Source organism: Colossoma macropomum, unplaced genomic scaffold (assembly GCF_904425465.1).
Source record: "Colossoma macropomum unplaced genomic scaffold, Colossoma_macropomum, whole genome shotgun sequence".
Classification (NCBI taxonomy): Eukaryota; Metazoa; Chordata; class Actinopteri; order Characiformes; family Serrasalmidae; genus Colossoma; species Colossoma macropomum.
This window is the reverse complement of record NW_023495905.1, coordinates 141,695-169,454: the sequence shown is the minus strand read 5'-3', so window position 1 is coordinate 169,454 and position 27,760 is coordinate 141,695. Positions and strand designations below refer to the sequence as shown.

Below are 27,760 nucleotides of genomic sequence, written 5' to 3'. Positions count from 1 at the left end.
TTTCCCCATTACGATATGAGTGGACAAGCTCGGCTTGGAAGCTTTCTTTGTCCTGGAGTGCATGAAGGCGCTTGGTTTGGGGAACTTCAGCCTCGCGTATCCTCCATCTTGTGTTTCCTTGTTGGTCCTCTCACTGTAGTCAGTATTTGGCAGACGCATTTTCACTTGCGTAATTGTTTACGGATAACGAAAACCCATTCTGTTCACACTTACGATTGTGGTTTCAGTGATCTGATCGTAATGCGATCACACTGCATCCTGGGGGTGTTTACACCTCGCTTTTCATGCTGTCAAGTGAAATCTGAACGTGAATCCGATCAGCAAAAATGCATGTTAATGTTAAGGCAAAGTGTAAACAGGCCCTATAGGATCATAAACAGAAAGTACAATAGTATATGGAAATGGCTTATACACTGCAAAAAAGATTAGCTAAAATACAAGAAATAAACACTGCATTTGAGGAGAAAATGACTTAAGACTTGTGAAATTATCTGTCCATGCAGCATAATTCTACTTCAAATTTAAAATGAGTTGGTTCCAGACTAGAAATAAGTAGGTTCTGATAAGTGTTTAAAGGTTCATAATAAGCAGAACATTGCTGTTTTTTAGACCAAGTTACTTGAGATCAGACTTTCTATACACTGAATGTCTGCAAATAATTCTCAATTTTTTTGCTTTCATTATTTTAGCACAGTGAAAAAATGAAGGCCAAGTAACAAGAAAATAAATCATTAATTTCAATAGAAGTTATTTGATATTAGTGGAATATGATCATGCTGTTATTTGAAACAAGTTGGCTAATCTTGAAATAGGTAAGACTAAACCCACCTTTCATTTAAAACTAGTCCTTAATCTCAGAGCATACTTCTTAAAACAGGAAGCTGATTTTACTGAAACCACAACCAGGCCTGCAAGTCAAATTTCCCTCAACGTTTATTCACAAGCGAGCAGTCTGAGACAGAGAGTGAGAGGGAGAAAGAGGGTGATGCCACCGGATCTTTGGAGAACAAAAAAAAGGTTAGGTGACACTTTATTTTGAGTGGTCCTTTTAGATAAAACAAACAATCAACAGACTCTCAGGAACATGTTGAAACATTTGTTAGGATTAGGTTTTGGGTTGAGGTTAAAGTTAGGGTTAAGGTTAGGGCCTGAGTGAGGTACTACTCCAAATAAAGTGTTACCAAAGGTTATACTGTTTGAACATCAGAGAGAAAAATATTTCTGAATTAAATAAAACTATCTCAGATAGCAGGAAGTGAAAAACCTCAGCGGAGGAAACAGAAGAAAAACTGGATGTCCTAGCCAGCCAAGTCAAGTACAGGTGCACAACAACAAATGACTGAAAGACAGTGCTAAGAGAAACATAGACATTAAATTTCTAAGAAGCTGGGGTCACTTAAGTTTGAGCAGTATTCTTTCCTTGTAGTTGAAGCATGTTGGGTCATTGCCATTGAATAATTTTTTTTTTTTTTAATATATCTTATGTATGATTGTTAAATCAAGCAACTGAATTTGAGTTTGTGTCACTGAATCTTAAAACATGTTTCAATGGCACAAATTGGTACTCTGTCTAATGTAGCTTGTTTTACCTGTGAATTAGCCAATTGAGACATAAAAGACATATTCATGATCAATTTAAGAACATATCATGATAGAAACTAATAAATAACTTATAAAACAAGTTAAGTAATCTCAAATTTCCACATTCTTAAATCTTGGCAAGCACAGAACGATTTGTAGTGTACTGCACTGAAAGAATGTTGTTAATGTCTATACACTGCATTCATTTCATATTTAATTGGACAGAGACACACATTTATTCATTTATTATCATTATTATTTTTTTGTATGTGTAGTGGAGAGCAGAGCAAACAGAGCAAAAAAAACATTTGAGTGAGCTTGATATGTTTTATACAAGCAACATCCACATCCCCACTTCAAATGGAAACAAGCTTTGCTTTGAGCACCTACCTTTTAGAACAATTCGGCTGAAAGTAGTGTGAGTGCAAATGTTACAACTCCCCACAAACATGGTTAATGTCTATTTTCTATTCTTTACCCACACAACACAAACAGAATCAATACTGAAGAGCTTTGCCACATCCTGCATAACTGTTGTTTTCTCAGAACTGGTGTGAGTCACTTCTCAGTTGATACCACATCCTTGTTTGAAATCTGTTAACAGTTTGTATGAGTGTTGCAAAGGTTCACCACTGTAGAAGACTACAGGCCACATTCATTAAACACAGATACCAGATCAATTTAAGTGAAAATAGTGTTGAATTAATGTTCCCAATTCAGCAACTGGTCAATATATTTGAGTAAAATATACTTAGTCAGATAGCCTAATTATTATTTAGCTGCTACTAGATGACTAGTCTGTATCAGTAGACATATTCCTTTGCTTAGCAAAAAATAGTAGGCTACCATGCACAAAACACTAAAACTAACACTAGACCAAGAGGGAGCAAGGTTAAGTGTTGTTGAAAATGGTAAGAAATAGTAAATCTAAAAAACAAAGTTTGGTGTACTATTTTGCCTTACAACACTCTGTATGTTCCTCTCTAAAATGAACTGATTTATACAAACACATTTTAGGCCAAACTCTTATGTCAAAACTATCGCAAAACAATGTCTCAGGCACTAGACAGTGTATTCATAATCATTTCATGTAATAACTTTCTGTGATGTAGCTTTTAGAGGCATTATTCACTTCAGGTGTCTGGTTCCTGTGACCACCACTGTGATCAATTCTAGAACAGCAATTTACTGTGAACAGTTTCTCTAGAACAGCACATTTGTGGAGACTCAAATGACTCAAAATGACATTGTTTACATCTTAACCATTTAACTGTAGTTTAACTATTTAACATAGTCCTATAATGTTATTTAGAATATGTATCATCGTATTAAGATTAGTGTTGGCAATCAAGATAAAGTTAACCAAGATAAAGTTTAGCTTACCTGACAGCTGACCTGTGCATGCCTGTTTTTGCCAGTTTTGACAGTGAGCTTTATCAGTTCACTTGACGGAAGAAGTAGTGCTTAGAGACAGTTGCTAAGCAGAGATTGGATGAATGTCATGTTAATAATTATTTTGCAAATAGTCACTCATTTGAAACTAAGCAAACTAAGCATAGTAAATACAGTTGCCCAGACTGTGGTGTGCAGCAGATTTACCTGCATTTACAGTTAATACTGTGTTGGCAGCGTAGAAGAACACACACTAATCACTGCACTTACAGGCAAATGCTCTTTTAATTGAACAGACAGCAAATAAAACCCACTAGTCTAGCGCTACTCAATGCAGCGATGATAGCGGGGAAGGTCACCAATAGCCATACCTATTAGCCATAACTTCACTTCATGATAGACACTAACTCCCACTGTAACTATCCCACAGCCCAGCACAATAAAGTGCAAATAACACATACACACATCTTAGACTACCATCAACAACTTAAACAATGTACCAACAGCAGCAAAAGTACCTTTTTGACTTGAGAGGCATGCTCACTTTGCATGGCTACAACACTTAAGCTCCTCACGGCCATGCGAGCCTGCAGCAGACGCCACAGTACATTTTATTTTTGAAGACAAACATTAACGACTTTCAATGACACACTCAATGTGCTGGAAAGAATGTTGAAACTGTTTGCTCTGCTTTAGCTCATCTGAAAAAGCAGCCTTCCCTCCCCCTCTAACGCCTCTTTCTCATTCGACGTAAACGTACCGATTTAACCCATAGTATTTAAAAAGTCTCTTAGCTTTTTAATGATCAGAATATTTCTGAATAATAATACATGTTTTTACATATACTCCCCTGTGTGCCACCATTGCTACCAGCACAGCATGCAGCTTTAAGGCACTTTAATATATTGAACCAGAGTTCAACAGCTCCAGACAACCTTACCTGGAATTTAATCAATTCCCAAATAAGCAAACTTTACCTTCAAAATGAATCCAGGCTATTTATAAAGTTCAAGTAGATTGAACTTGTTCAATCTGAATCAGAATCACTTTATTTCAATTGCACAAACAAGGAATTTGTCTGGGTGCGTGCACACACGTATGACAGGTAACTTATTAAACAGACCAAACAGTACACAGACTGTTAACATGTATTTCACTAAGGGAAAAATAAAATAAAATAGAATAAATAAAGAATTAAGTCATGTGCAGAAAGGAGCTAAAGAGATGTGTGGAAATCTGTATATATGCAGACATGAATGTCTTTACAAATGCATGTCTGAGTAGACATCAACTATAAAATACACTACAGAAGCTATAAATTACTTAATACCACAGAATGATATGAACATTTGTAAAAATGTAACTTATGTACAGTTGTTTAAATAAGCATTCTGTTAGAGGAGGTACTGTAATAGAATAAGGAGGTTTGTTCATTGATACTACAATGTTGGATATAATATTTAGATTTATACAGTTTTCCTTTTCATATAAAACTCAGGGTTTTGCTAAGAGATGAACCAAAATTTACTTTAAACAACCCTCTGCAGAGATGAACCAAGACTTACTTTAAATAACCCATTAATTCCATATCGTCTGAATTCATGTTAACTGTAATGTGCGCACAATCAAGAATTATGAAGTTGGCATGCATGGTAGCTTTTATTTGGAGTTGTGGCACTAACAACAAAATGTTTTAAATGCTAATAGCACTGAGTAGAGGTGGGGGGATAAATCGTGCGTGCACACTACATTAAAAGCTAGTGAAGGGGTCGCAACCCAAAGGTTAATAAGAGTCATTTTGTCCTTTCAATAAAAATCAAACCACACTGGGAGCCACAACATTGAGTCCATTTTACCATCTTGGCTGTACGTGCCTCAGTATGTGCTAATGTAGTAGTGTAGGCTAAAAATACAATGCAAACAAAAAACGCAGACTTACTTTGCTCTGCTTTAAGCTGTAGCGCAGCTGTAGCCGCTTTTCTTGCATCACCAGCAGGAAACTTTTCCACAAAAAGAGATTTTACAAAAACAGTTTTTGTAAAATGTCTCAATGTTCTACTTTTTACGAGGCCGAAGTCGCTTCTCGTTCACCAGCTTCTTGTTCGAATTGTCCTGTTCCACCTTAAATGGTGCCTGTGGTGCGAGAATGTAACTGCTGCACCATTTAAGGTGAATGGGAAAATTTAAACAAGAAGCTGGAGAACGAGAAACTGATTTAGGCTTCACGTTTTTTTAGTGTTTGACAGTTTCTCGTTGCAGATTAAACATACCAGGAAACCAGCTGGAGTGATTATGCTACTAGCTAGGTGCACTAGCAGTTATAGGCTAGTTTAAGACATTCACTGTTAAAACTGTGTTTGAACGATCAGCAGAGCTGTATTTTACTGCAAAGGAGGATTTTTATTTTTACCTAGAAATTTAATTCTGCTGTGGAGCCGCATGTCGCCGAACCCCTGAGCGAGTGTATGGAAGCACTTTGGCTTCTAGAGAGTTGATGGGGAAAACCATATTACATGTTTCCACCCATTTTCCACCCGGTTGTAGTTGCTGCCAACCAGAGGACCATCGATCAAGCGATGTCAGAGCTTCCACCAAACTCGGAAAGGATGAAGCAAACTACAAACTCAATCGCAACTTTTATTGCCAAGGATTTGTATCCGTACTCAGTCTTTGAGAACCAAGGCTTCCGCACTATGTTGCACACTTTGGAGCGAGATCAACGTCTCATCTCGAAGATGTTTTACTGACACAGTGACACCAAACCCCCCACCCCCCCTCCCGGACAATGAGACCAAAACTGAAGTTATAGAATCACTGCAGAAAATGGGCAGAATAGCTGTAACAGAGTTCTCTGGCTGTAATCTGCTGCATGGACACCCAACGCCACAGAATCTTATTTCACCATAACTGCGCATTTTATCACAGATGAGTGGCAGCCTGCGTCTCATGTGCTCCAAACAAGAGCAGTGAATAAGAGCCTTCCAGTTTACTTGGCACTCGCTTCCATTTGATTTATTAATAAAAGATATTAGAAGTAAATTCATTATGGATCATTACAAATAATTTGCTTTAAAAGTACCACAGAGTGAGAAAAAAGAAATCCTGTATAGAAAAAAGATGCATCGAGAGGAGCCTAGAGATTCCCACTCCTACCGCTGAGTGTCACGATGAAGACAGCTGTGCTTGTGGCGACGTCCACAGAGACAGGCGGGCCTGCGGCGACGTCCACAGAGACAGGCGGGCCTGCAACGGCAGGAAGGACTTCCTTAATCCATCCCAGCAAACTCGCTTTGTCCTTGTTTAGGTCTTGCATTCTGTCACAATGAAGGCATAGAGGCTGGACGCACGCGCGAGTTGCTTTTATTACAAAACCAAAAACTTGACAAAATCCAAAGGAGCAGAATAATGAAGGTCCACGAAAGAAACAAATCCATAAAGAAACAAAACAGAAAACAGGAAACAAAAACTAAGCAACAGAGAGAAAATGCAGGACAAAGACTAAACCAAACAAAGGGGTGTATATACACAGAGGGAAAACAAGGAACACCTGGGAAGAACAAGAGGGCGGAGCTACAGACTACAGATAGATAAACACAATTACAAGGGGGCAGGACCAGGCAGGAGACTAAACCAAAAAAACAACAAAGGCACATGGCTTAAACAGGGAAGACAAAACAGGACAAGATGTTAAACAGAGATCAAATTTATTATTTGACATAATAGCTATAGCTGCTAAAATCTAACCATAAGGCTAGAGGTAACGGTGCTACACAGACTATAGCAGAAGTGCATAATGCTGGTCCTGGAAATCTACTGTGCTGAGAGAATCCCTATCAGAGTATCTTAATATTAGAGCCAGGTGTGCTGGATCTGAACTCTCCAGACTGTTAGGTCAGTAAGCTTACATAGGAACAGTGACCTAAAATCTGGTGGGTACTCAGTTACACTGACTTGCTCCTGCATGGTAGGTAAATCTCTGTTTTTAACTCTCCTTTTCTCAGAACTGGCATGATTCTCAGACCCCTACTCAGTGGAGGCCACACCCCTTTTAGGATCGGTTTTGTAAGAGCTCATCTGCCCACACAGCATTATTTGCAGAGGAGTTGTGACAGTTCACGAGTGCTCTTCCATTCAGATCCGCGTTTACAGTGAGTATCCTAATCTTTGTTAGCATACACTGTATTCTGTGCTTTATTTCTCCTTTATTTCTATGTCTTCTCCTACCTGCTTTAGTTGAGATTTTTACAAACTTAAAAAATGGTTTCCACTACCTCTGTTGGTAATGGTTTCAGTTATTTTAATTTTTTTTTCTTTCCCAGAGTGGCAGTCTACAAATATACAAATGAGTAAAAGAGGTATGTCTTTAGACTCGCTAAAAATCTGAATGAACCCATTTTTTACACTGTTCATGTTGTATATGTGTGTTTTTTAACAGTGAAGGATTATTGAGTGGCACTTCTATTGTACAAATTCTTAGCTGTGGTCTGTGGTGCAGTTTGTCCCCCTCCATTTTTAGTAGATAATTACAGTAAATGGAAGGATATTATAAAATGGTAATGACACGATGTTTGAGCATGTTAGAACTTCACTATAGACATCAGTGTCTAAAAATCAGAATGAATCCACTTACACTGTTCAAAGGTTTCATGTTTGAAATTTGTAAAAAAAAAAAAAAAATTGATCTTTTTATTAACAGCAGATAAAAGGACACTTGAAGATGACAACATTTGTCCCCCGGGGACGACTAAAAAACAAAAAAGTCATTCTAGCTCTGAGAGGAGTGATGCTGGTAAGCTTTACATTTTGCTGCTGTTGTCAAATGCTGAATGTATTCCAAAGAAACAACATGATGGTGAAACCAGATACAGAAACATTTTTGTTCAATTTATTCAAAAAATCAAAATAGAAAAAAGAGACAAAATCTTGTTAACTATACAAAAGAAAATAAATCACCAGTCCAGTCTTGAGTCAGTTTATATAAGCACATCTTGGCACCTTTAGTCTATAATCTAAGACAGTGCTCAAATCTCAGGATATAAGGTTGTAATAGTGCTGTTGTGTCAACCACACTATCACAAAGAAAAATCATGAGTCAGGAACCTTTGCTAACATGTTGTAGACCTTTAACTTAAATGCTGTTAATCACAACAATATAGGTTTATGTATTTATCAATTTCGTTTACTTAGAAAAGTTATTTAATGTGTTGATTAGCTATTTTAAAAAAAAAATCACAATCAGCTAATGTCTCCTAGTGTGCTATTTCCAGCACACTATTTTTTAAAAATACATTTAAATACACAATAAAATATTCAATGTTCTGATGGACATTTGTAGCTTAATAAAATAATTGTTAATGGATAATGACAAATAGTTTCTGGTGTGGGAAATTTCAAAGGTGAATTACTGTACACATCATTTTAATGACTGTCAATTGTCTTTAAGGACATGTCAGCAGAGCCAGTTTAAAGTGTCACTATCTGATCTGCATCCTCTGCCCGATTTGTACTGTACATGCATAGACTAATGCATTAACTGGCACTACTCAGTTTGTATTGCACAAGTAATCGTTTAATGGCAGTGACAGATCTGTATCAATATGTTATATTCCCCATATTTTGCTACCACATTATGTTTCCTGCAAATGTTTATCAGTATAAACATCTAGTTTTAGGCTGTCTTCTCTATGTGAGTAGCTGTGCTGTGTACACAAAAGCATTCTTTATACCTATATAACTATAATAGGAGGACAAAGCTGTGCTAAAACGTGCTCTTATGCCAGATCAAAATGAAAAAATAATTGAGTGTGGTTGTGTGCTTAACTCTCACCTCTCCCTGTGCTCTACTTTGAACATTTTTTTGCTCACAGATAGACATAAAGAAAATGCTAAGAAGAATTAAACTCAGTGTGAGAATGTGATTTCCCAGTTTGTGATGCTGCTATACAATAATATACAGGAATTCATAATTTGTGAATATTACAGTCAGTCTTATGAAGCAGTCTAAGCATGCAGTGTACAGATGCACATTCAGTGTACAAATCAGGCAAATTTGCACAAAGAAAACAAATATTTTAGACAAGTGCAGTTGTCTACAAAAGGGATTTTAAAAATGATGAAGCATTTAAAAACTTCAATTTTGCATATGGTAACCCATTTGTTTTGGACTTTAAATGAATACATGGGAGCCAGGATATAGCCTCCAAGCTCCAGTGCTTTACTGAGCTGCACATTCATGCACTGAGTGAACAGGAGTGAAACTGTAAGGAAAAATAAGAATAACAATACACAGTGTGAGTAATGCTATTAGAGCTACAGCATGCTCAATAACACACAACAGTACAGGATGACTGGAGAAGGATACCGAATACAATGTTCTGCTGATTATGAAACTTACTTACTGTCAGCTTAACATTTAGTAGAATAAGCATTTTAAAGCTATGCAAACTGCATTGACAAATTACAAATACTTGTATATAAATGGCTTTAAGCTCCCCTTATATGGTTTAACACACATAAGGGACAAAGAATAGAGGCTAAGCTAACAATAGGAGTATATAAAAACAAGGCTACATAGTGCTTTTTAACAGACATGAGATTAAAGTGCAAAGGTGAACATCAACCAGAAATACTTGTAAAATATTAATCTTGGGTCTTTATGGTATCTTAAACACATACAGACTATGCTTTCGATGGGATAAACAAGACTGCAGCAGATTAACTTTAGACAGCAGAGTGTGGCTGCTGGAGTATCAGACTGAATTATTTCCTGCATTGCCGTTGCAAGGTAAAGACAAAGGCTGCCAAACTAAAAATCCTCTGTGCTATTTAATTTTAATTAAGGACAGAACAGGTATGTTGTAAAATTTGGGAAAGGGTGCTAGTTGTTGAATATCATGTGACCAGAATATAGAGAACATGCAGAAGAAGCCCCTCAGTTTTCTGTTATTATATTCCTGTTCTTGTGGTCTTATTCTTTTTGACAAATCCAGTATATTATAAAAATTGTGACAAAGATGGTCCTGTGCCAGCTTTAAGGGGACTTAAAAGGGAGCTGTACAAATAGCAAATTGGACAGGTGGATGAGTTTAAGGAGTCGCGAGAGGACTTTGAATCCAAACTTCTACAGTAACAGACACCCATACCTGAGTTTCACCACACTTCTACATTAACACAGACATCCATACCTGAGTTCTACCACACTTACACATTAACACAGACATCCATACCTGAGTTCTACCACACTTACACATTAACACAGACATCCATACCTAAGTTCTACCACACTTACACAGTAACACAGACATCCATACCTGAGTTTCACCACACTTCTACATTAACACAGACATCCATACCTGAGTTCTACCACACTTATACATTAACACAGACATTCATACCTGAGTTCTACCACATTTACACATTAACACAGACATCCATACCTGAGTTCTACCACACTTCTACATTAACACAGACATCCATACCTGAGTTCTACCACACTTATACATTAACACAGACATCCATACCTGAGTTCTACCACATTTACACATTAACACAGACGTCCATACCTGAGTTCTACCACACTTACACAGTAACACAGACATCCATACCTGAGTTCTACCACACTTACACAGTAACACAGACATCCATACCTGAGTTCTACCACACTTACACAGTAACACAGACATCCATACCTGAGTTCTACCACACTTACACAGTAACACAGACATCCACACCTGAGTTCTACCACACTTACACAGTAACACAGACATCCATACCTGAGTTTCACCACACTTCTACATTAACACAGACATCCATACCTGAGTTCTACCACACTTGTACAGTAACACAGACATCCATACCTGAGTTTCACCACACTTCTACATTAACACAGACATCCATACCTGAGTTCTACCACACTTACACAGTAACACAGACATCCATACCTGAGTTCTACCACACTTATACATTAACACAGACATCCATACCTGAGTTTCACCACACTTACACAGTAACACAGACATCCATACCTGAGTTTCACCACACTTATACATTAACACAGACATCCATACCTGAGTTCTACCACACTTGTACAGTAACACAGACATCCATACCTGAGTTCTACCACACTTACACTGTAACAGACATCCATACCTGAGATCTACCACACTTACACAGTAACACAAACATCCATACCTGAGTTCTACCACACTTATACAGTAACAGACATCCATATCTGAGGTCTACACACTTGTACAGTAGAACCTTTTCTCCATCCAATTCTTTCATGATGCAATGAACCCTTTAATCATGTTAAGGGCAATATTATTTATTGGTATACTTTGTACAAAAACAACATGTATCCAGACACAGGCTCTGCAATAAATGATGAACATAATATCCACACTTCTTTCTGTGATGCCTCTATGAGTTTTTCTCTCTATGAGATTTTTCTCTTGTCCCACTGCATAATGCACATCACTGACAGTGGACATTATAGTGACTCTCAGACTCTCTTGAGACTTTTTGCGTAATATATTGTTATGCGTAAATATGTATTTTGAATGACCAAATAATAAGAATCTAACACACCAAAACAACAGTTTGTGGATGGAAACAGTTTGAAGATGTTTATATTACAAAACATTACAATAAATTAAAAACTGTACAAATTTTAAAGTATTCTGTTATGACCCTGTGTAGGGTCAGGCCATAACAGAAAATAAGAATGGGCTCTCTCCCCAGACTTACTGCCAGACCAAACACCAGACACCACTGAAACCAGTAATCTGTAGGTTTATTCAGACTTTGTTAAAAGTATGCAAGTTTGCAAGAGGCTAAGCTGAAATAGGGGTAATGGCTTCAGGGACTATTGCATGCCAAAATAGCAAAACAACTAATAGTTAGAAATCTAACTGAACTATAAACAAAACAAACAAAAATACAGATGGCTACCCTAACCCCCTACATTAAAACTGGAGAAAAGATTACCAAACAAAATAGCACTCACGCCATACTTTCCCCAAAGTCACGTCTGATAAAGCGATAAATTAATATGTGAAACAAATTTAACAATGAAGGCCAAACGAAGCAGAGTGGAGTGAAGAGTGCTGGGTTGGTCTGAACAGGTGTTGTTCCAGGTCACATCAGAGGGGAGAGAGTCCTGAATGTCTCCTGAGATGGAAGCTTGGTGACCTTTTATACAGGAGGGTGTACCCGAGTGGCCAATCATGTACCTACAGATAGTACAACAACTGAAGGAACACACAAATGGCCCCAAACAGATACAAAGAAAGGTTATCATGACCAGGAGTTGTAACAGTACAAACCTTGTCTCACTGAGTCTTTTTTTATTACATATCTTTTTGTAGTGATCGATATTAACAGAGCCAAAGAAATTATGACAAGAACCGATACTCAACTCACTGAGCAATGCGAAAACCTCAGGAAGCTCATTCAATATGTCAGGTACAGTAGCCTTTATAATATAAATACACTAACATTGATATAAGCTGTGTACAATTAAGACAGTGTTTATTTTTCTTTTGTATTTCTATGCACAGGACAAACATCTCAGAATTGGATAAAGGAGGTGTAAAAAAGAAAACTACTGTTGGAGTGTTTGGCAAATCAGGGGCTGGGAAGAGCTCTCTGATAAACGCCATCCTGGGGGAAACAGATCTGTTACCATCAGGAACCTCTCATGCATGTACTTCAGTCATCATACAGATTGAAGCCAACCTAACAGACTCCAATTACACAGCTGAGATTGAATTCATCTCAAAAGAGGTACACAGGTTATACACACATGTTCTAATTACACAAATTCAATCTCACAAATTATTATTAAACAAAACATCTAGTAGATATTAAAGCAAGGGTTAAGCCAAACATCAAATATGCACAGTTTTCCCTTTCACCAAATACCTTCAGTTAGCCAAAGTATGCTTCTTTAGTTTTGTACTGGAGCTGGAAAGCTAGAGCAGTTAACAAGTAATGCATAAATCATCAAGTTGCATAAATTAAAATAGATAAAAGTACAAACAATTTATATCAGAAACTACATAAACAAGTCTATTTTGATCATTATTAACAAGTCGACACAGTAAGCATGAAATTTGCTCAATAATAATGGGTGGCTATAGGTTTTCGTTAGATTCATTAAATTTGTATAGTGCAAATCTTAAGAATGAATACCTCTGACGTGTCTTGGCTGATCTACATTTACATTAAAATGAAAATTGTGTACATTTAATTTCTGTCCAAACCATCACTTAAATATGTATGCCTTCTTAGACCATGAATAGCTTAAGAGATAACTTCAAGGGTTTTGAAGTTGGTATATTTAGATAAATTACATTAGTATAGTGCCTAGAAAAGACCACTGGCCACAGTAGATTGATGGAATATCACCTATTGGAATACCTCATCTTCTGTAGAAAGATGATGTTTTCTCAGTGTTAACAGTCCAGTCCAGTGGGTCATTTAAGTAGACTCCCAGGTACTTGTAGGCCTGAACCATCTCCACATACTTCACCCAAATGGTGACTGATTTCACAGGCCTTCTAACATGCCAGAAACCCACCACTAGTTCCCTACCTTGTTGATGTTAAGCTGCAGCTTGTTCTTACTGCTCCACAAGTCAGTTCTCCACCAGCCTCCTGTGCTCCGATTCATCTCATCTACTACAAACAAAGAGTCATCAGAAAACTGTGGCCTGTTGGTCAGATAATTATCATCCAGGTGACCGTAAGGGTGTCAACCTTATCTCCCAGTCAAAGAGGCAGGATAGGATTGAAAAAAATAGATCCTGACTATGGCTCCAGCTTTATCTAGTTGTGAGTAACCTCCATGGAGCATACAGATCAGAGTATCATCCACCCTTGTGTGTGTCGGGTAGGCAAACTGGCCAAACATGGCCAAGATTAAGAGCTGTTTAAGGGGAATTCCACAGATCTTTAAAAATTCTTTTTTTTTTTAATCATTTTCAGCATCACATTTTCACATATAAACAGTGTTTCAGCCTTGACTGCTTTTTGAGTGAGAAAAAATAAAAGGCAGTCAATTAGAACATATATATGATTTATGTCAGTTTTAAACTCAAAATAACAAAAATAACTTCTGACCTCTTCCTCAAAAAATCACTGCCCATTCTGTCCACTTATCTGCCAGCCACTTAATCTAGTCTGTAAGCCACTCAATGAAGTACTGCAGCAGTGGCTAGTCCCTTTGGCACAGCAGTAATGATCTGCCTATCCATTATATGAGTTCTACACAGACTTTGCACATAGACATGCAGTCATAATTCATTTTTACTTTACCATTTTCAACCTTTCTTTTTCCCTTATTATTAATAAAGAAGCTAGGAGGACAATCAGAGAGGTAGGAAAAAAATAATTCAAAGTTAAAGTGATGATTCATCGCTGATCTGACCAATAGAATCCAATTTTTTAGGCTCTGAAACCGTGCAAAAATGGTTCATATTACCCTCTACAGTCTGAGGTCTCTTTATCTAGATGCAGATACTGTAATGCAGCAATGTGGAAACAATGTAGGCCTTTAGCAAAATTCACAAGAAGGTGAGGAGTGTTGTGTTATTTATCAAGAGACATCAAATGTTGCAGACCAAAAAAAATCACAATGAAAAAGGGATGTGTGTCACCTGCCATGCAGAGAACTGTTATACTGTAACAAGGCAGAATAACTCAGACGCTCGCGGTTAAAAAAAAAAGAGAGTGAGGCTTTAATGTTTGAGTTGTAATCCAATATCGTGGTCCAAAAGCAGGCGAAGGTCAAATCCAGCAAAGGCAAGCAACACAAAAAGACAAACATAAGGCGAACAAAGTCCAAAGGGCAAAGGCAAAAGTCAAAAACAGCAAACAGAGTCGAAAACCGGAAAATCACAATAGACAGAAGAATATAACGCTCAGTAGCTCTTGGGAAAAGAAGCAATACCTCCCAATGAACTAGACTAAAAGCCCGGGCTTTATACTAAACTAATTATATGAGAACAGGTGAAATCAGTTAATACTCCGGTGACAGAAAGCGGTGATTGGAGCGAGATGGAGTCCCTAGAGACCTCAGAGCCTGAAGGATGCGTGACATATATGTCATACTGAATTTCTCTCTTGACCTTGCAGTGAGAACAGCTTTTAAGACTACAACTTCTAAATTGAAGCTCTTGCAAATCCAAAAGACTCATTCATGTAGAAGCTATAAGCCAGTAGATCACGGCTGTGTTCTTTTCCAGAATGTCTGCTGTAACCCATCATTAACCATATGTATTTTGCCATAAAGCTTGGACCAAACATTCTACTGATGTGCTCTGTTTCTAGTTTTAAGCTCTGTCCATGCCTTTTTGGAGGCTGTTGATTAAACTGTTTCTAATTAACATGTTATCCTAATCTTCAGGAATGGAAAGAAGAATTCAACACTCTTCAGAAGATTTTGTCGGAAGACAGTGAGGAGAGTGATGCAGTGTTCTCTACAGCATCTGACAAGATTAGAGCACTATATGGGGAGAATGGTCTTCCTAAAGCCTCAGAAAAAGATGGCTATTTGCCTGAAATTCCGGAGTTTCTCACATCCACAGTCAAAACAATAGCATGTCAAAATGTAAGTTGATGTGTTTTTGTCCATAGCTGAAGGAGTCAAAGACAACATTCTAAATGTGAATAGGGCACATCTTTTGTGTTTATGCCTGTTCATTTTGTGTTCAACATCAGGGCACAGATCTCAAGAAACAGATAAGGTGTTATGTACAGCATCTTGATTCAAGTCCTGGAGGATGTTATTGGCCGGTAGTGAAGAGTGTGACCATCAAGGTGCCTCACTGTAAAGAATTTCTAGAACACATTGTGTTAGTGGATCTTCCTGGAACTGGAGATTACAACAAGAGCAGAGATCAGATGTGGAGATCGGTAAAAACTGATTAATAGAAAATAACTAGCAGGAACTAATTTGCCCTTTAGAAGTGTACTGCAAAGCTGAATTGATGAGTTTGCGAACAAAAGCCCAAACTTAAAAACCTTAAAACTGTTGAGCTCAGACATAAGTTTTCTTATGGGTAGTTGCAGTGTTAAACAGTAATATTCTTATATTTTTATAGAAACTGAGAGAGTGTTCTACAGCGTGGATCATAAGTGAAATAAACCGTGCTGGGTCTGACAAGGAGACCTGGGAACTTGTTTCTAACAGTGTAGCAGACATGGCACAAGGTGGAGAGTGCCGCAGTATCTGCTTCATATGTACCAAGGCTGATGACATCAACCCAAAAGAGTACATGGAGTCAGTAACAATTTATGGTCCAACTATTTATAAACTTTTTATATTTTTACAGTTCATACAGCTGCAATGACATATTATAGCATGGCAGACAGATGGCTTGTCGGATGTCTATTGCAATGTGTGGCTTAATTGCATTAATTTAAATTGCAAATATATTAATATTATATTAATATATTCAATTATTAATTATATTATTAGTATAATATATTTGTGTATGGCTTTTTTATTTGTTAATGTAACACCCAGGACTGAAAGTCTCAAGGATGAAGACTTTCAGATCAGACCAGAGGTAATTTTGATGTAGTTAGAATTAGTTACAATATTTCCAGAAAAATCTTTTTAATTTAGTTAATGCAGGACATGAATAAATCTGCATGTCTTTATAGGATTCTCAATACAGCCGCAAGAAAAAGTCTGAATGCATACTGCACAGGAACAGGAAACTGAAGGAAATGGTGAAGAGAAATTTTACTCAAAAACGTACAATAAAGGTATATTCTTCTAGTTTCATTTAAAAAAAAGTATAAAAGCTGCAGACAACTCATTTTTGAAAAGGTTTTGAATACTGACATCATTTATAATTCTAAAAACATAAAAAATAATTAGTTTTTTTTTTATTTATCTCTCAAAGTAGTATCAGAATAGGGTATTATATTGTTACAGTTAGATACTCTGGAAGCATCATCAGGAAAGAGTAACTTGATCTCTCATTTGAGTTACAGGGTCTATCCCAAACCCCACACTTGCAATTTGTCATTTTTGTAAGTCCACAGCTAAGAAGTGCACACTAACTATCCCAGTCTTAATCTTTGTCACTGTGGTGGTTGCCAGTCCAGTTGCTACTCATGCAGGTCATGTTTCTGTCCCTATTTCAGGCACTATCCTTGTCCCATCACTTTTCCTATCCAAATCCACCCTGCCCCCCGATTTTTTTTCCATCCAAGCAGGAGCTGACCTTATCAATTGTTTGAAGACTGAAACCAAGTTATTAAACAAGTGGAATCAGGTGCCCTCCTGCTTAATTGGAATGAAAACTTGTAGCCACACGAAGCCCTTTGTGGATAAAATTGGCGACCATTGTATTACACCCTTAAAAATTTAACTGACCTTGATGTTCCCTTTGCAGTACAATCTCAATCACTGCAGTGCTCCACCACTGCACTGTGCTGCATCAATGTGAGCCACAACTTGGCCACAACTAGACTCATGGGGGATTAAGTGAAAATGACAAAAAGCTTGGTTTTGATCTGTTGTGATCTGGATCATGAGCTGGAGAATGTAGGGATAAGGAATTGAGAAGAGTTATGAGATGTGCCAAAGTAGTTGTTAACACTATTACTACTGAATCATCTGACCCATGTTAAGCGCAACAACATGTTAGACAGAAGAGTAATTACCTTGTTGAATGTGAGACAAAAGGAATATATTGCATGTGTCACAAATGAATGAATATAGGTTTTTATATATTGTAAAATTATAACATTGTCCACTGAATTCTAATAGACTTAACATTTAGGTCAAAAAGTTTGTTTTGTCGGGACAGCCTGGTGCTGGACATTTACAGAGAAAGGTGAGAAGCAGAGACTAAGGACAAAACGTGCAAAAAAGCATAATTGTGTGTGATTGGGTTCCTCATTTCACAACACATAGTCTTCACATTCCTGGGACTCATGGCTTAATCATTTGGGTAGAAACCTCCTGCAATAGTGAAAAGCAGCTTCAACCTATCTTAGGAATAAAATGAAAAAACAAAAAGCTTCATTCTCATTCAGTAATTTTACTCTTTGTGTCCTCCATTAGAGACACTTCAACTGTGATGATGACTTCCTTTCTGTGTTCACTGTGACTTCTCAAGAATTCCACAAGGAAGATCCAATCCTGACACATGAGCAAACAGGTTCAGAATAAAATATGAACATAGTAACATATAATAATAATAAAGTAAAAAATAACTGCTAAACACCTGTAGTAATAATAATTGCTCAGCATGACATTCTTTTGTCTGGCCTTATGTAGAGATACCTTTGCTGAGGGACCTCCTGAAAATGTACAACAACAGTCACAAAAATGAAATGGCAAGGCAGTACATCTCTGGGGCACATGGAATCCTGTCCCTAATTCAAGGTTTCAAGGCAACCAACAATGACATGGTATGTCACATCACTCATAATACCAATTTATAATAATGATGCTGTTTCCCTACCAATATGATACTAACTTACTGTATCTTCAGATACAGCACTAAAGTAATTAAATGTACAATATATTACTATATTTGCTGAAAATACTGGAAGACAAAAAAAAAGGTTGGCCTATGCAAAAGTTACAGCATATTTAATATTTTATGTTTTAGTTTTCAAATGTTAAACTATTAACATATGTAAACATATGTAAGTTTGTTTCCTGTATGAGATGTGTTCGCTTATTTTCACTTAGAAAATCAACAGAACATGTAATTTGACCAAGGCTTTTCAAACTTTTGAATACAACTAGCTGATGAGGCTCAAAACCTCGGCTGCCAGAGGCAGGTGCAGAGTCCAAGAAGTCGGAGGGCCAAGCAGATTGGCCGGCTGGGTGGAAGCAACTGAGGCAGAACTAGCCAGGGAAACTGAAGCAGTGAGAATAGACCTCATTTAGATGTCAGGTGGAATGATTCAGTAAAAGAAGCAGGCATACAACAAAAAAAGTTCTGCGTTTTACGGCAAAACACACAAGAGAGCGGAGTGACACTGGAGTCTCACAGCTGGTGCAAAAACTTTGTCAGATACAGGAAATTTAAAAAGACATTAGATTAGGTGGCGTTTCAGGCATGGTCCTGCCCCAAACTTTATTTCATTACTACATTTTATAAGAGCAGAAATATACTCAGCATTTGTGGGCAACATTAGCACCATGATACTCGATATAATGCTTTGGTTTTTATAACATAAATGAGAGCAGACTAGAAGTGCTTTAATCTCACTTGGCTTGCCCACTGCCACATCCTTCAAAAACACAACACGTAATACACACAAAAGAACAATTCTACCATTATAAATGGTCTTTAATTAGTGTAAGTAAGCTTGTGATAAAAAGTTAATACAGACCATTTGCTAGAATCCAAACAGTCCCATGATTCAGGCACTGTAGGCCCTACCATGAAAACTACAGCCAAAAGTGCTCAAAGATACTCAAAATGTCTTTGTACATGGCTACATATAATGTTAATAGCAACACAGTTTAATAACTGCCATATTTACTGCAGATGATATTTACACATATTCAATTAGTATTTTAGTGTGAACTTATATGCTCCAACACTCTCTGCAGACATTGCAAACAAAATAAAATAAAAACACACTAATACAGATAATAAACAAGTCCCTAACAATTGCCTCTGAAGTAAAAAGATTAGAGAAAACAGAAGTTTAAGAATCACTAGTCAAGCTGTAAGGCTGAAAGAAAGGTCTATCTGAGACTAAGGAAAATATTTAAAGAAGTAAAAGAAGTCATATAAATGCATAAATTACAAAAAGGCAACAAAATAATGTCTAAGTGTTTGGATCTCCTGGTGAGGACTCTTAAAACTGACCTATTTGCTGTATTTTCATTTTTCGTGCTCTTAGTTGTCATTGGCTGTGGAGGAATCAATTTAGACTGAGTCGCTGACATGAAACACTACTAGAATTACACTTAACGGAAGGCGGTAAGCTTGGCCACATTCACTGTCTAACTTTATGTGTGCTCTATGGAAGCATATGAGTAGCAAGATTAAAATGAAAATGAAATATTCGAAATGGCAATGTATTCTTATGTAATATAATTTAAATCTTCCACTCATGTATGCTATTTTGGGCTCAGAAAGAAAATTCAGTTTTACCATTTTAATTTGCCATCTTGTATACTAGTATTGATATATCAATTACAAATTTAGACACTTTAGACACTTTACAGAGATTTGGACACTTTACAGATAAACTATGTATTTAATTTATTTAATTAAAGTAATTCAGTAATGGGTTAAACGTGTTTGATAGACTATACCAGGAATGTATCAGTCATACTGCATTGAGGTGGAACTTAGTGCTGAAAATTTCCATATATACGCAGTGAGCAGTGAGACAAGTGAGATGTTTCTCTACTGATATTTCATTAAAATTTGTAAGTAAATTCCTGCTGAAAACCTCTTAATCAGTCATATCAAGCTGTATCTTGGGTCAACTTCACAAGGCAGATTTAAATCAGTGATTGGTAGGGTGAGATATAATGGTTTAAGGTAATAGAAATTACTGTCACTAAATACTACTGTGTCAGGTTGTTCTGCGTAGTTCTCTGGTGTAGCCTTGTCTATCTCAGTCTCAAACCTAAAGGACTGTATTGTATTATTAGGGTCTGCTGTCACTGCAGCAGTTACTGATGATTTATGGTCTCCAGCAGCTTAAACAATGACTTTAGAAGCTGAAGAACCAACTCTGGCAATTTCATTATTCAAAGTCAGTCATAGTAGTCTGTTATTATAACACTTAACTGTCATCCACCAGTGATGTCACATGACACATCTAAAATTTCCAGAGACATCAGCCTTTTCTGTTCATTTTTTATTGTTAATTTGTCCATTTTATAGCCAAACAAGCACATTTGTCAACTTAACTCACATTCACATCTCTTCAGTAGCAAAAAATTATATGAAATATTCAGGGAGGTCCATTACCTGTTGCGTTAGCTTTAAAGGGGAACTCCACCAATTTTTCAAAATTTATGAAGAGTCTGATACCTCTAAAAGCTCCCTCCCATAAAGTTATTACATGAAACAGTTATGAATATGTTGCCTGAGACATTGTCTAAAACATTGTTTTACGGTAGTTTTGTGATAAAGTTTTGGTTTAGAACATATTTACCATTACAATGTTACGTAAATCTCAGAAGACACATGTAGGTTCACTGGTGGTTTGGATAGTAAACAAAATGGCTATATTTGCATTTTTGACATTGGGACTCCTGGTTCCTATCACCACCACTGTAAAGAAATCTGAGTCTGTAAGGTTTTCTGTAAATGAACTGTTTCACATCAAATTGATCTGAAAGACTGTTATAAATTTGAAAAATTTGTGAAATTCCCCTTTTATTCCCTTACATTTATTCCCTTTCCCATTAGAATTACAGACTGAGAATAATATTTTACTAAAGTTATGACAATAACTTAATATTTTACAGTTCGCCTACAGTTACTCTAAGGACTTCAGAATCAAACATAAAATTTCTAATAGATTATTAGATCTCTTCTGACATTCCCTAGGGGCGGCGTGGTGGCACAGTGAGTCTGTCACCTCACAGCAAAAAGGGACTGGGTTTGATTCCCAGCTGGGTGACCAGGGTCCTTTCTTTGTGGAGTTTGCATGTTCTCCCCGTGTCTGCATGGGTTTCCTCCGGGTTCTCCCGTTTCCTCGCACAGTCCAAAGACATGCAGTCAGACTAACTGGACATGCTAAATTGCCCCTAGGTTTGAATGTGTGTGTGTGTGTGTGTGTGTGTGGATGTATATGTCTGTCTGTCTGCCCTGCAATGGACTAGTGACCTGTCCAGGGTGTTTCCTGCCTTCCGCCCAATGACTGCTGGGATAGGCTCCAGCACCCACCGCAACCCAGAAGGATAAGCAGTTTAGAAAGTGTGTGTGTGTGTGAGACATTCCATTGACTGACACGCTAAGGAGCATCAACATCATGCAAAAAAAATGAATAAACAGCACTGTGTGAAAATAATATGCGTCAAGTTCATTTCTATCCCACCTAAACAAAAAGTACAATGTACAGCAAAAACACTGAACCAAAATGTATATAATACAATTGTTTTGTAATAACCTTTATACTTTAGATGGAAGAGAATGCCAAACTACATGAGAACTTAAAGAAAAATCTTCAAAATGAACTTAAAAACTTGAAAGACTGCTGTGCCAAAATCAGCTGGACTCTGGAACAGTGTCTATCACAAGGAGCAGCAGAATCTAAAAACAACTGTGTTGCGACTGCAACAAAAATAGTAAAACCGGTAAATGGATTTCTTATTATTTACAAATTACACCATTCATAACAATGTTTAGATATGCTATTAAATTCTTTTAATTCTTCAAAAGAACATAGATGGTCGAGGATTTCATCGAATACTGTCAGCATTGTGTGAGAATAATGGATTCTACAGAACTAAGAACGGCGAAATACTAGATCTCAATACGAGCCTGATCAAATACATGAAACAACATATTAATCAAGCATTCCGTGACTTTTTCCCGTGAGTATAACTTTTATCTGTATATAAATTATTTACTGTATTCATTTATCACAAAAGTTACAAATATCTAGAGCAGCAGTGCCTTAGAAACTAGAAGCTTTAAGTTATGAGTCATTAGGAATTTCCTCTTATTTGGGTGAAATGTTATTTTGTCTTACTCTGATGCGGAAAATGATAGCTATATCTTTATATACACAGTTCAAACTTTGATGACTGGATTCTTGAGGGAAAATGAACCTACTCATTGACACAAAAAAAAACTTCCATGGTTCTAGAAAAGAATCAGGAAATTAATTACAGATACAGATGCTTCTCTGAAAATGGCTCTTATGTCTGAATTATGCACTGATTAGATGTGATAATATTCAGTCATTTACTATACCACATTATTTCACACGCAGAGTAACATTTATCATGGATAATCTGAAATGCTGCCATCGCAATTTAGTGTCACCAGTTTCTCATTATCTGACTACACAAGTGCATGTAATGAATTACTGACAAAATCAGATTTTTTGCAGTTACACTGTGTGTCTGGCAAAAACTGTTTTTTTTTGTTTTTTTTTTAAGGGTACAGGTATTCAATTGTTTGTGTTTTGACAGCGCATGTTTTTCTTTAATTTCTTATTGTTTGACATTGCACAGGTTATACTAACGATAAGTAGAGTATCTTCTGTCATCTTTATTTATTTTTTGGATTTTTACCCAATTCTCTCCCCAATTTAGTCGTTTCCAATTCCACACGCTAGTAAGGACTCCCCCAATCACACGATAGTACCGACGCTACGAGGGTGAAGGCAGCACAGGCTTCCTCCGAGACCTGTGAAGCGCCACCGCATCTTTTCGAACTGCCGATTACGCAACGTCATTGGACAGCTGAACACGCTCGGAGGAAAGCGCCAACCGCCAGATCTGCTACGTCAGCTAACAGACACCTGCGCTGACTAGCATCGCGTTGAGTGATGGGGGGAGAAGGAGGGGCCATCCTACCCACCCAGAGAGAGCGAGGCCAATTGTGCTTTCTTGGATGGCTGTAGCATCACCATAGATCGAACTCGCGATCGGGAGCCCCTGTCATCCTTTTAAACTATCCTTAAATGACCATTTTAGGCATCTTTCTCCCTTTAAATTTAGTAGAAGCTTTAGCATTAGGACAGCAGAAAAATGAACTTATTTAAATTTATAGATACGTGTCTTGTATACAAGTTCCCTTACAATCTGGCTCCTCATCCACTTACTGCCTTTATTAAGCAGAAAACAATTGACAAATTTATTAGATCACTGGCAAGAGGAGATGTTGTGAGGGCGCCCTTTGGACAGTAAGCCAGTCAGCTTTAGAACAGTAATGTTTTATATGCAAGAACAGTAAGAACAGTTTATGCTTGGAATGAGCGGCATAAACATGAAAGAGAATTCGACCTATGTGACATAGTTTTGTAAACTGTTTAACAGCCGGCTTGTACGGCTGCATGTCTTTTATGTGTTACATTACTTTATGTATTCAGACGGGGTTAGTTTTCCATAGGTGGGGTAATATCAGTTTACCACAGGACGTCTGCAATGATCATGAGCAATGTGCACAGGATAAGAAATCTTGGTCCAAACGACAGAGACAGGAGTGGCTACTCAATTTACGTGCTGCCTTCACTCCAGAAAAGAGTAGGAAAGATGTTAAAACAATTAACTTAGCCATTATTTCATTTACTCTACCCATTGACCCTTCCCTGCATAAAATCCAACTTTTTTATGTATCTTTTACATGTTCTGAGTTGTACGTGAGACAGGACAATAATGTAACACATCGGCTTGACTTTAGCCACAGAAAACACAGAGGCTGAAGTCAGCTTCCTATTCGCCAACTTCTTGTTCAAATCTTTCCGTTCCACCTTAAATGGTGCAGCAGTTACATTCTCGTGCTTCAGTGTGCCAACACACTAGAGGCTGACAAAGCGAAACGGAGAAACGGAGCCCTCCAATGTACTTCAGTTGGGACGCTGCGTCAGCTGTCGGACTAAACACGTGTCTGTATGCCGTGAAAAGACGCATCATATAGCATCAAAAAGTTCAAACCATTTCAACTTTTGCTGCAACGCATTCTGATGTGGAGGCACGTCAACCAATAGAAACGTGCAGGCAGACGACGGATGAAAGTCCAAGATGGTAGTAGCGACGCTATGTCCTCTTTTCCTGTTCTACATGACTTCTTTGCCTTCGTGGCTGTTGTCAGCTTGGCTCTGTATGTGGTCATCGCCAAGTTTTCTTTCGATGGCCCATATTTCTTTGTTTCTGGTCCAAATGTTTTGTTTCCCGCTGATTATTGAACTGTACAAACTCCTCCCCGCTCCAGCCTTGTACACGCCTTCTAGACGGACAAGATCTGCATGCGTATGCGTCTACCGCTCCATCTTTGTGTTGTTTAGTGTGTAGGCACCCTCAGGCGTTATAATAACTGCTGCACCACTTAAAGTGAAACGGAAAAATTTGAACAAGTAGCTGACTTCAGCTTCGTCAGAGAACACAAGTAAACGTTTCTTTGAGTGTCTCCATATTTAAGAAACTCCTTTTCCACACATGATAACATTTTACCAACGGGATTAATACAACCTGAGGTATTTTTTATGGCTCGTTTTATGGAAGGTAAAGGCATAGAATTGGCGCATACACAGAAATGTTTACTAATTTGCATTATCTCTGTAAATCTAAACTGAAGTAAATGACAATACCCAATGAACATCTGTAGAGGAATTAATTGTGTTCATTGTAAAGTATTATACACACAAACTGTATACATCAACAACAACCATATTATTAGCTATTAGAGACACCTAACTTAAAATCCACAATACGTACCCAATTACAGTCCTCAGCTTGTGTATTGATATGAACAATATATGAGCCAGTCCCTACCCCATTAATCACTAGTCAGTTTCTGACTAGTGATGAGAAGTTTGATTTATTTTACTGAACTGGTTCTTTCAAATAGTTCATTTCAATGAATCAGAAGTCTGATTCAACCAATTCATGTAACATGCTAACATTATATTCTGCGCTCATTGAAGCAGGCTGACCAGGTCAGCAGACAACGTCCTTTTTTCTTGTCACTTTAGTCTCTCTCTTTTGGTTTTTGCGTTGTTGTAGTATAATCACCTACATCCATACATAGGTTTAACAACAATCTGACTTCTTTTTTCCTATCGTCTTCTCTTGCTCTTGCTGTGGAATTGTAAGAAAAGCGAGGTGCAAACAGCCACAAGAACACAACAAAAGATTCTGTAACCAAATACAGAGGATATAGCTATATGGATTTTTATTCATAGCTGTTATAAATATTATGTTTGTGTTGTCTCATATTCAAAAAATGATTACTATCCACTTTCAATGCCAGTGTTATTTTGTTGTAGAGTCCAGGGGAAAGTAACTGAGAAGCAAGCACTGCAAGCTAGCATTGATGCATTCACCATCGTCGAAAAGAATCTGATCACAAAATATGAAAGTTCTCCAGTGCTCAGTCACATGCTGAAATTCCTTCAAACCGAGGTGAATAGGATTACTGTCTACTAATATGTGTCCATATGTGATCTACATTATAGCTACCACAACCAGCCATATAATAATTTCACACAGTCAGTTTTTAAATCTGCTCTTACATTGATATTCAGCCATTATGCTCACGTACTATTTAACTCTTTGAAAATGTTCTATGAAATATGATGGCACACTTGTGCATTACCTGTGTTACAGAATTCTTTCTCCACTTTGTTTAGCAGTTTGCAAGCAGTGCTGATACTTCAATGGCAACAAAATGTCTGGTTTAGCTATTCTTCTTTCGCAAATGCTCTTTTCTAGTTTGGAAATGCATTCTTCCACACATTAATTGCAATTGTATACCTCTTTTACCTTCAATGTGAGAAATGTGTAACAATTCACTCTTTACACTCTGCTGTGAAATTGGGAAAGTTTTCAGGTTTACAAATATGTTACGGCATATTATTAAGTTTTTCATGGGCATCCCTGGCATAGCTACTGTTGCTAGGCTATTGAGGTCCAACTGGGTGAACCAATTTGCTACAGCACCACCCTGAGTGCTGCATGTCTAGTTAATTAAGAATGTCACAGACAGAAGCTTGTTGATTGTGTGTACAGCAGCTGAACAATAAGCTTTTCCTGAATTTGTATTTCAGTTTTGATTTTGAGACATTCAGGGGGTCCAACAGGTTAATATGGGTGTCCCAGACTCCCCAGGACACTTATTACACTTAAAATGTCTTTTAGCTTGTTTTCATTCTCTAATGTAAACAGGAAATGAAACTGAAGGCAATGCTTAAACAAGAAATTGTTGAGCAAAAAAAGAAAATGTATGAATCTCTTTCTGAGTCCATTACAGCCACAATGCTGCCCTGCTATCAGAGTAAGTTACTGCTTGTGATATTCCTTAAGCATTTCATTTTAATTTAATCTTAACACAGAAAAGTGAACACTGTACTGTATTAGGGGCTGCCGCCATATATGGTAAGGGCTCTATGAAGAGGAAGCAGGAAATTCTGTTGGACCACATAGAATCATCAAAGAGTGAAATGTTCCAGAAGGCAAGGACAGAGATGCTTGACAAGCTGCATGGAACACTGGTTTGTATTTTCCCAATTAGTGTAAATAAACAGCTATTCAGGTACAAATAAAATGCTATTTCTTAGCAAATCATTATGTTCATATATTCTCTTCAAAAGAATTACACAGTGAAGGAGATAGAAACAAGACTCACCGAGTCAATGAAGTATTCACTTCTTAATGCAAGAACCCTGCCTTATACGGGTAAGTTATTCTGAAAGCTAGGCACAGGGTCATCTCTTGTACTGTTATGACCATAGCAATTATTTACAGAAATACTTTTTAATGCTACACATTTATAAAAGAAGTGTATTAAATATAATTTCTTCTGCATTGTAGATGTTTCCAAGGACATGAAAGAATTGAAGAGATTATCCACTCAATACTGAGATCATTTGTCTACAGAGGAAGTGTTTGAATATTTTGTGGAAATTTAATTTAGCTCCACTAGTGCCTCCTACTCTGCTAATGTAATGCATTAGTATGAGTTCAGTATGTTGTCAAGTCAGTCAATGTTAGTCGGCTCTGTATACCAAATATTTTGATATTTCTAATCTCACATTTTTTTTCTTGGTTTGAGGTCTCTCATCCTGAAATACTGCTATTTTGACATATAAAACATCTTTCTTAGAAATGA

General features: G+C 37.3%; 1 protein-coding gene across 1 annotated transcript; it reads left to right on the top strand.

Annotated features, from left to right (window-relative positions):
* Positions 1-932: 932 nt before the first annotated feature.
* Positions 933-27,760, top strand: LOC118803479 (nuclear GTPase SLIP-GC-like). Its single transcript, XM_036563972.1, has 20 exons — positions 933-1,017; positions 6,975-7,121; positions 7,293-7,328; positions 7,670-7,762; positions 12,339-12,435; positions 12,531-12,756; positions 15,379-15,582; positions 15,693-15,887; positions 16,076-16,254; positions 16,501-16,543; positions 16,641-16,745; positions 18,055-18,151; positions 18,271-18,404; positions 22,105-22,278; positions 22,364-22,518; positions 25,920-26,055; positions 26,818-26,926; positions 27,010-27,143; positions 27,243-27,327; positions 27,463-27,760. Exons 3-20 carry the CDS (start codon positions 7,316-7,318, stop codon positions 27,510-27,512), a joined length of 2,229 nt encoding a protein of 742 aa, XP_036419865.1. The 5' UTR covers positions 933-1,017; positions 6,975-7,121; positions 7,293-7,315; the 3' UTR covers positions 27,513-27,760.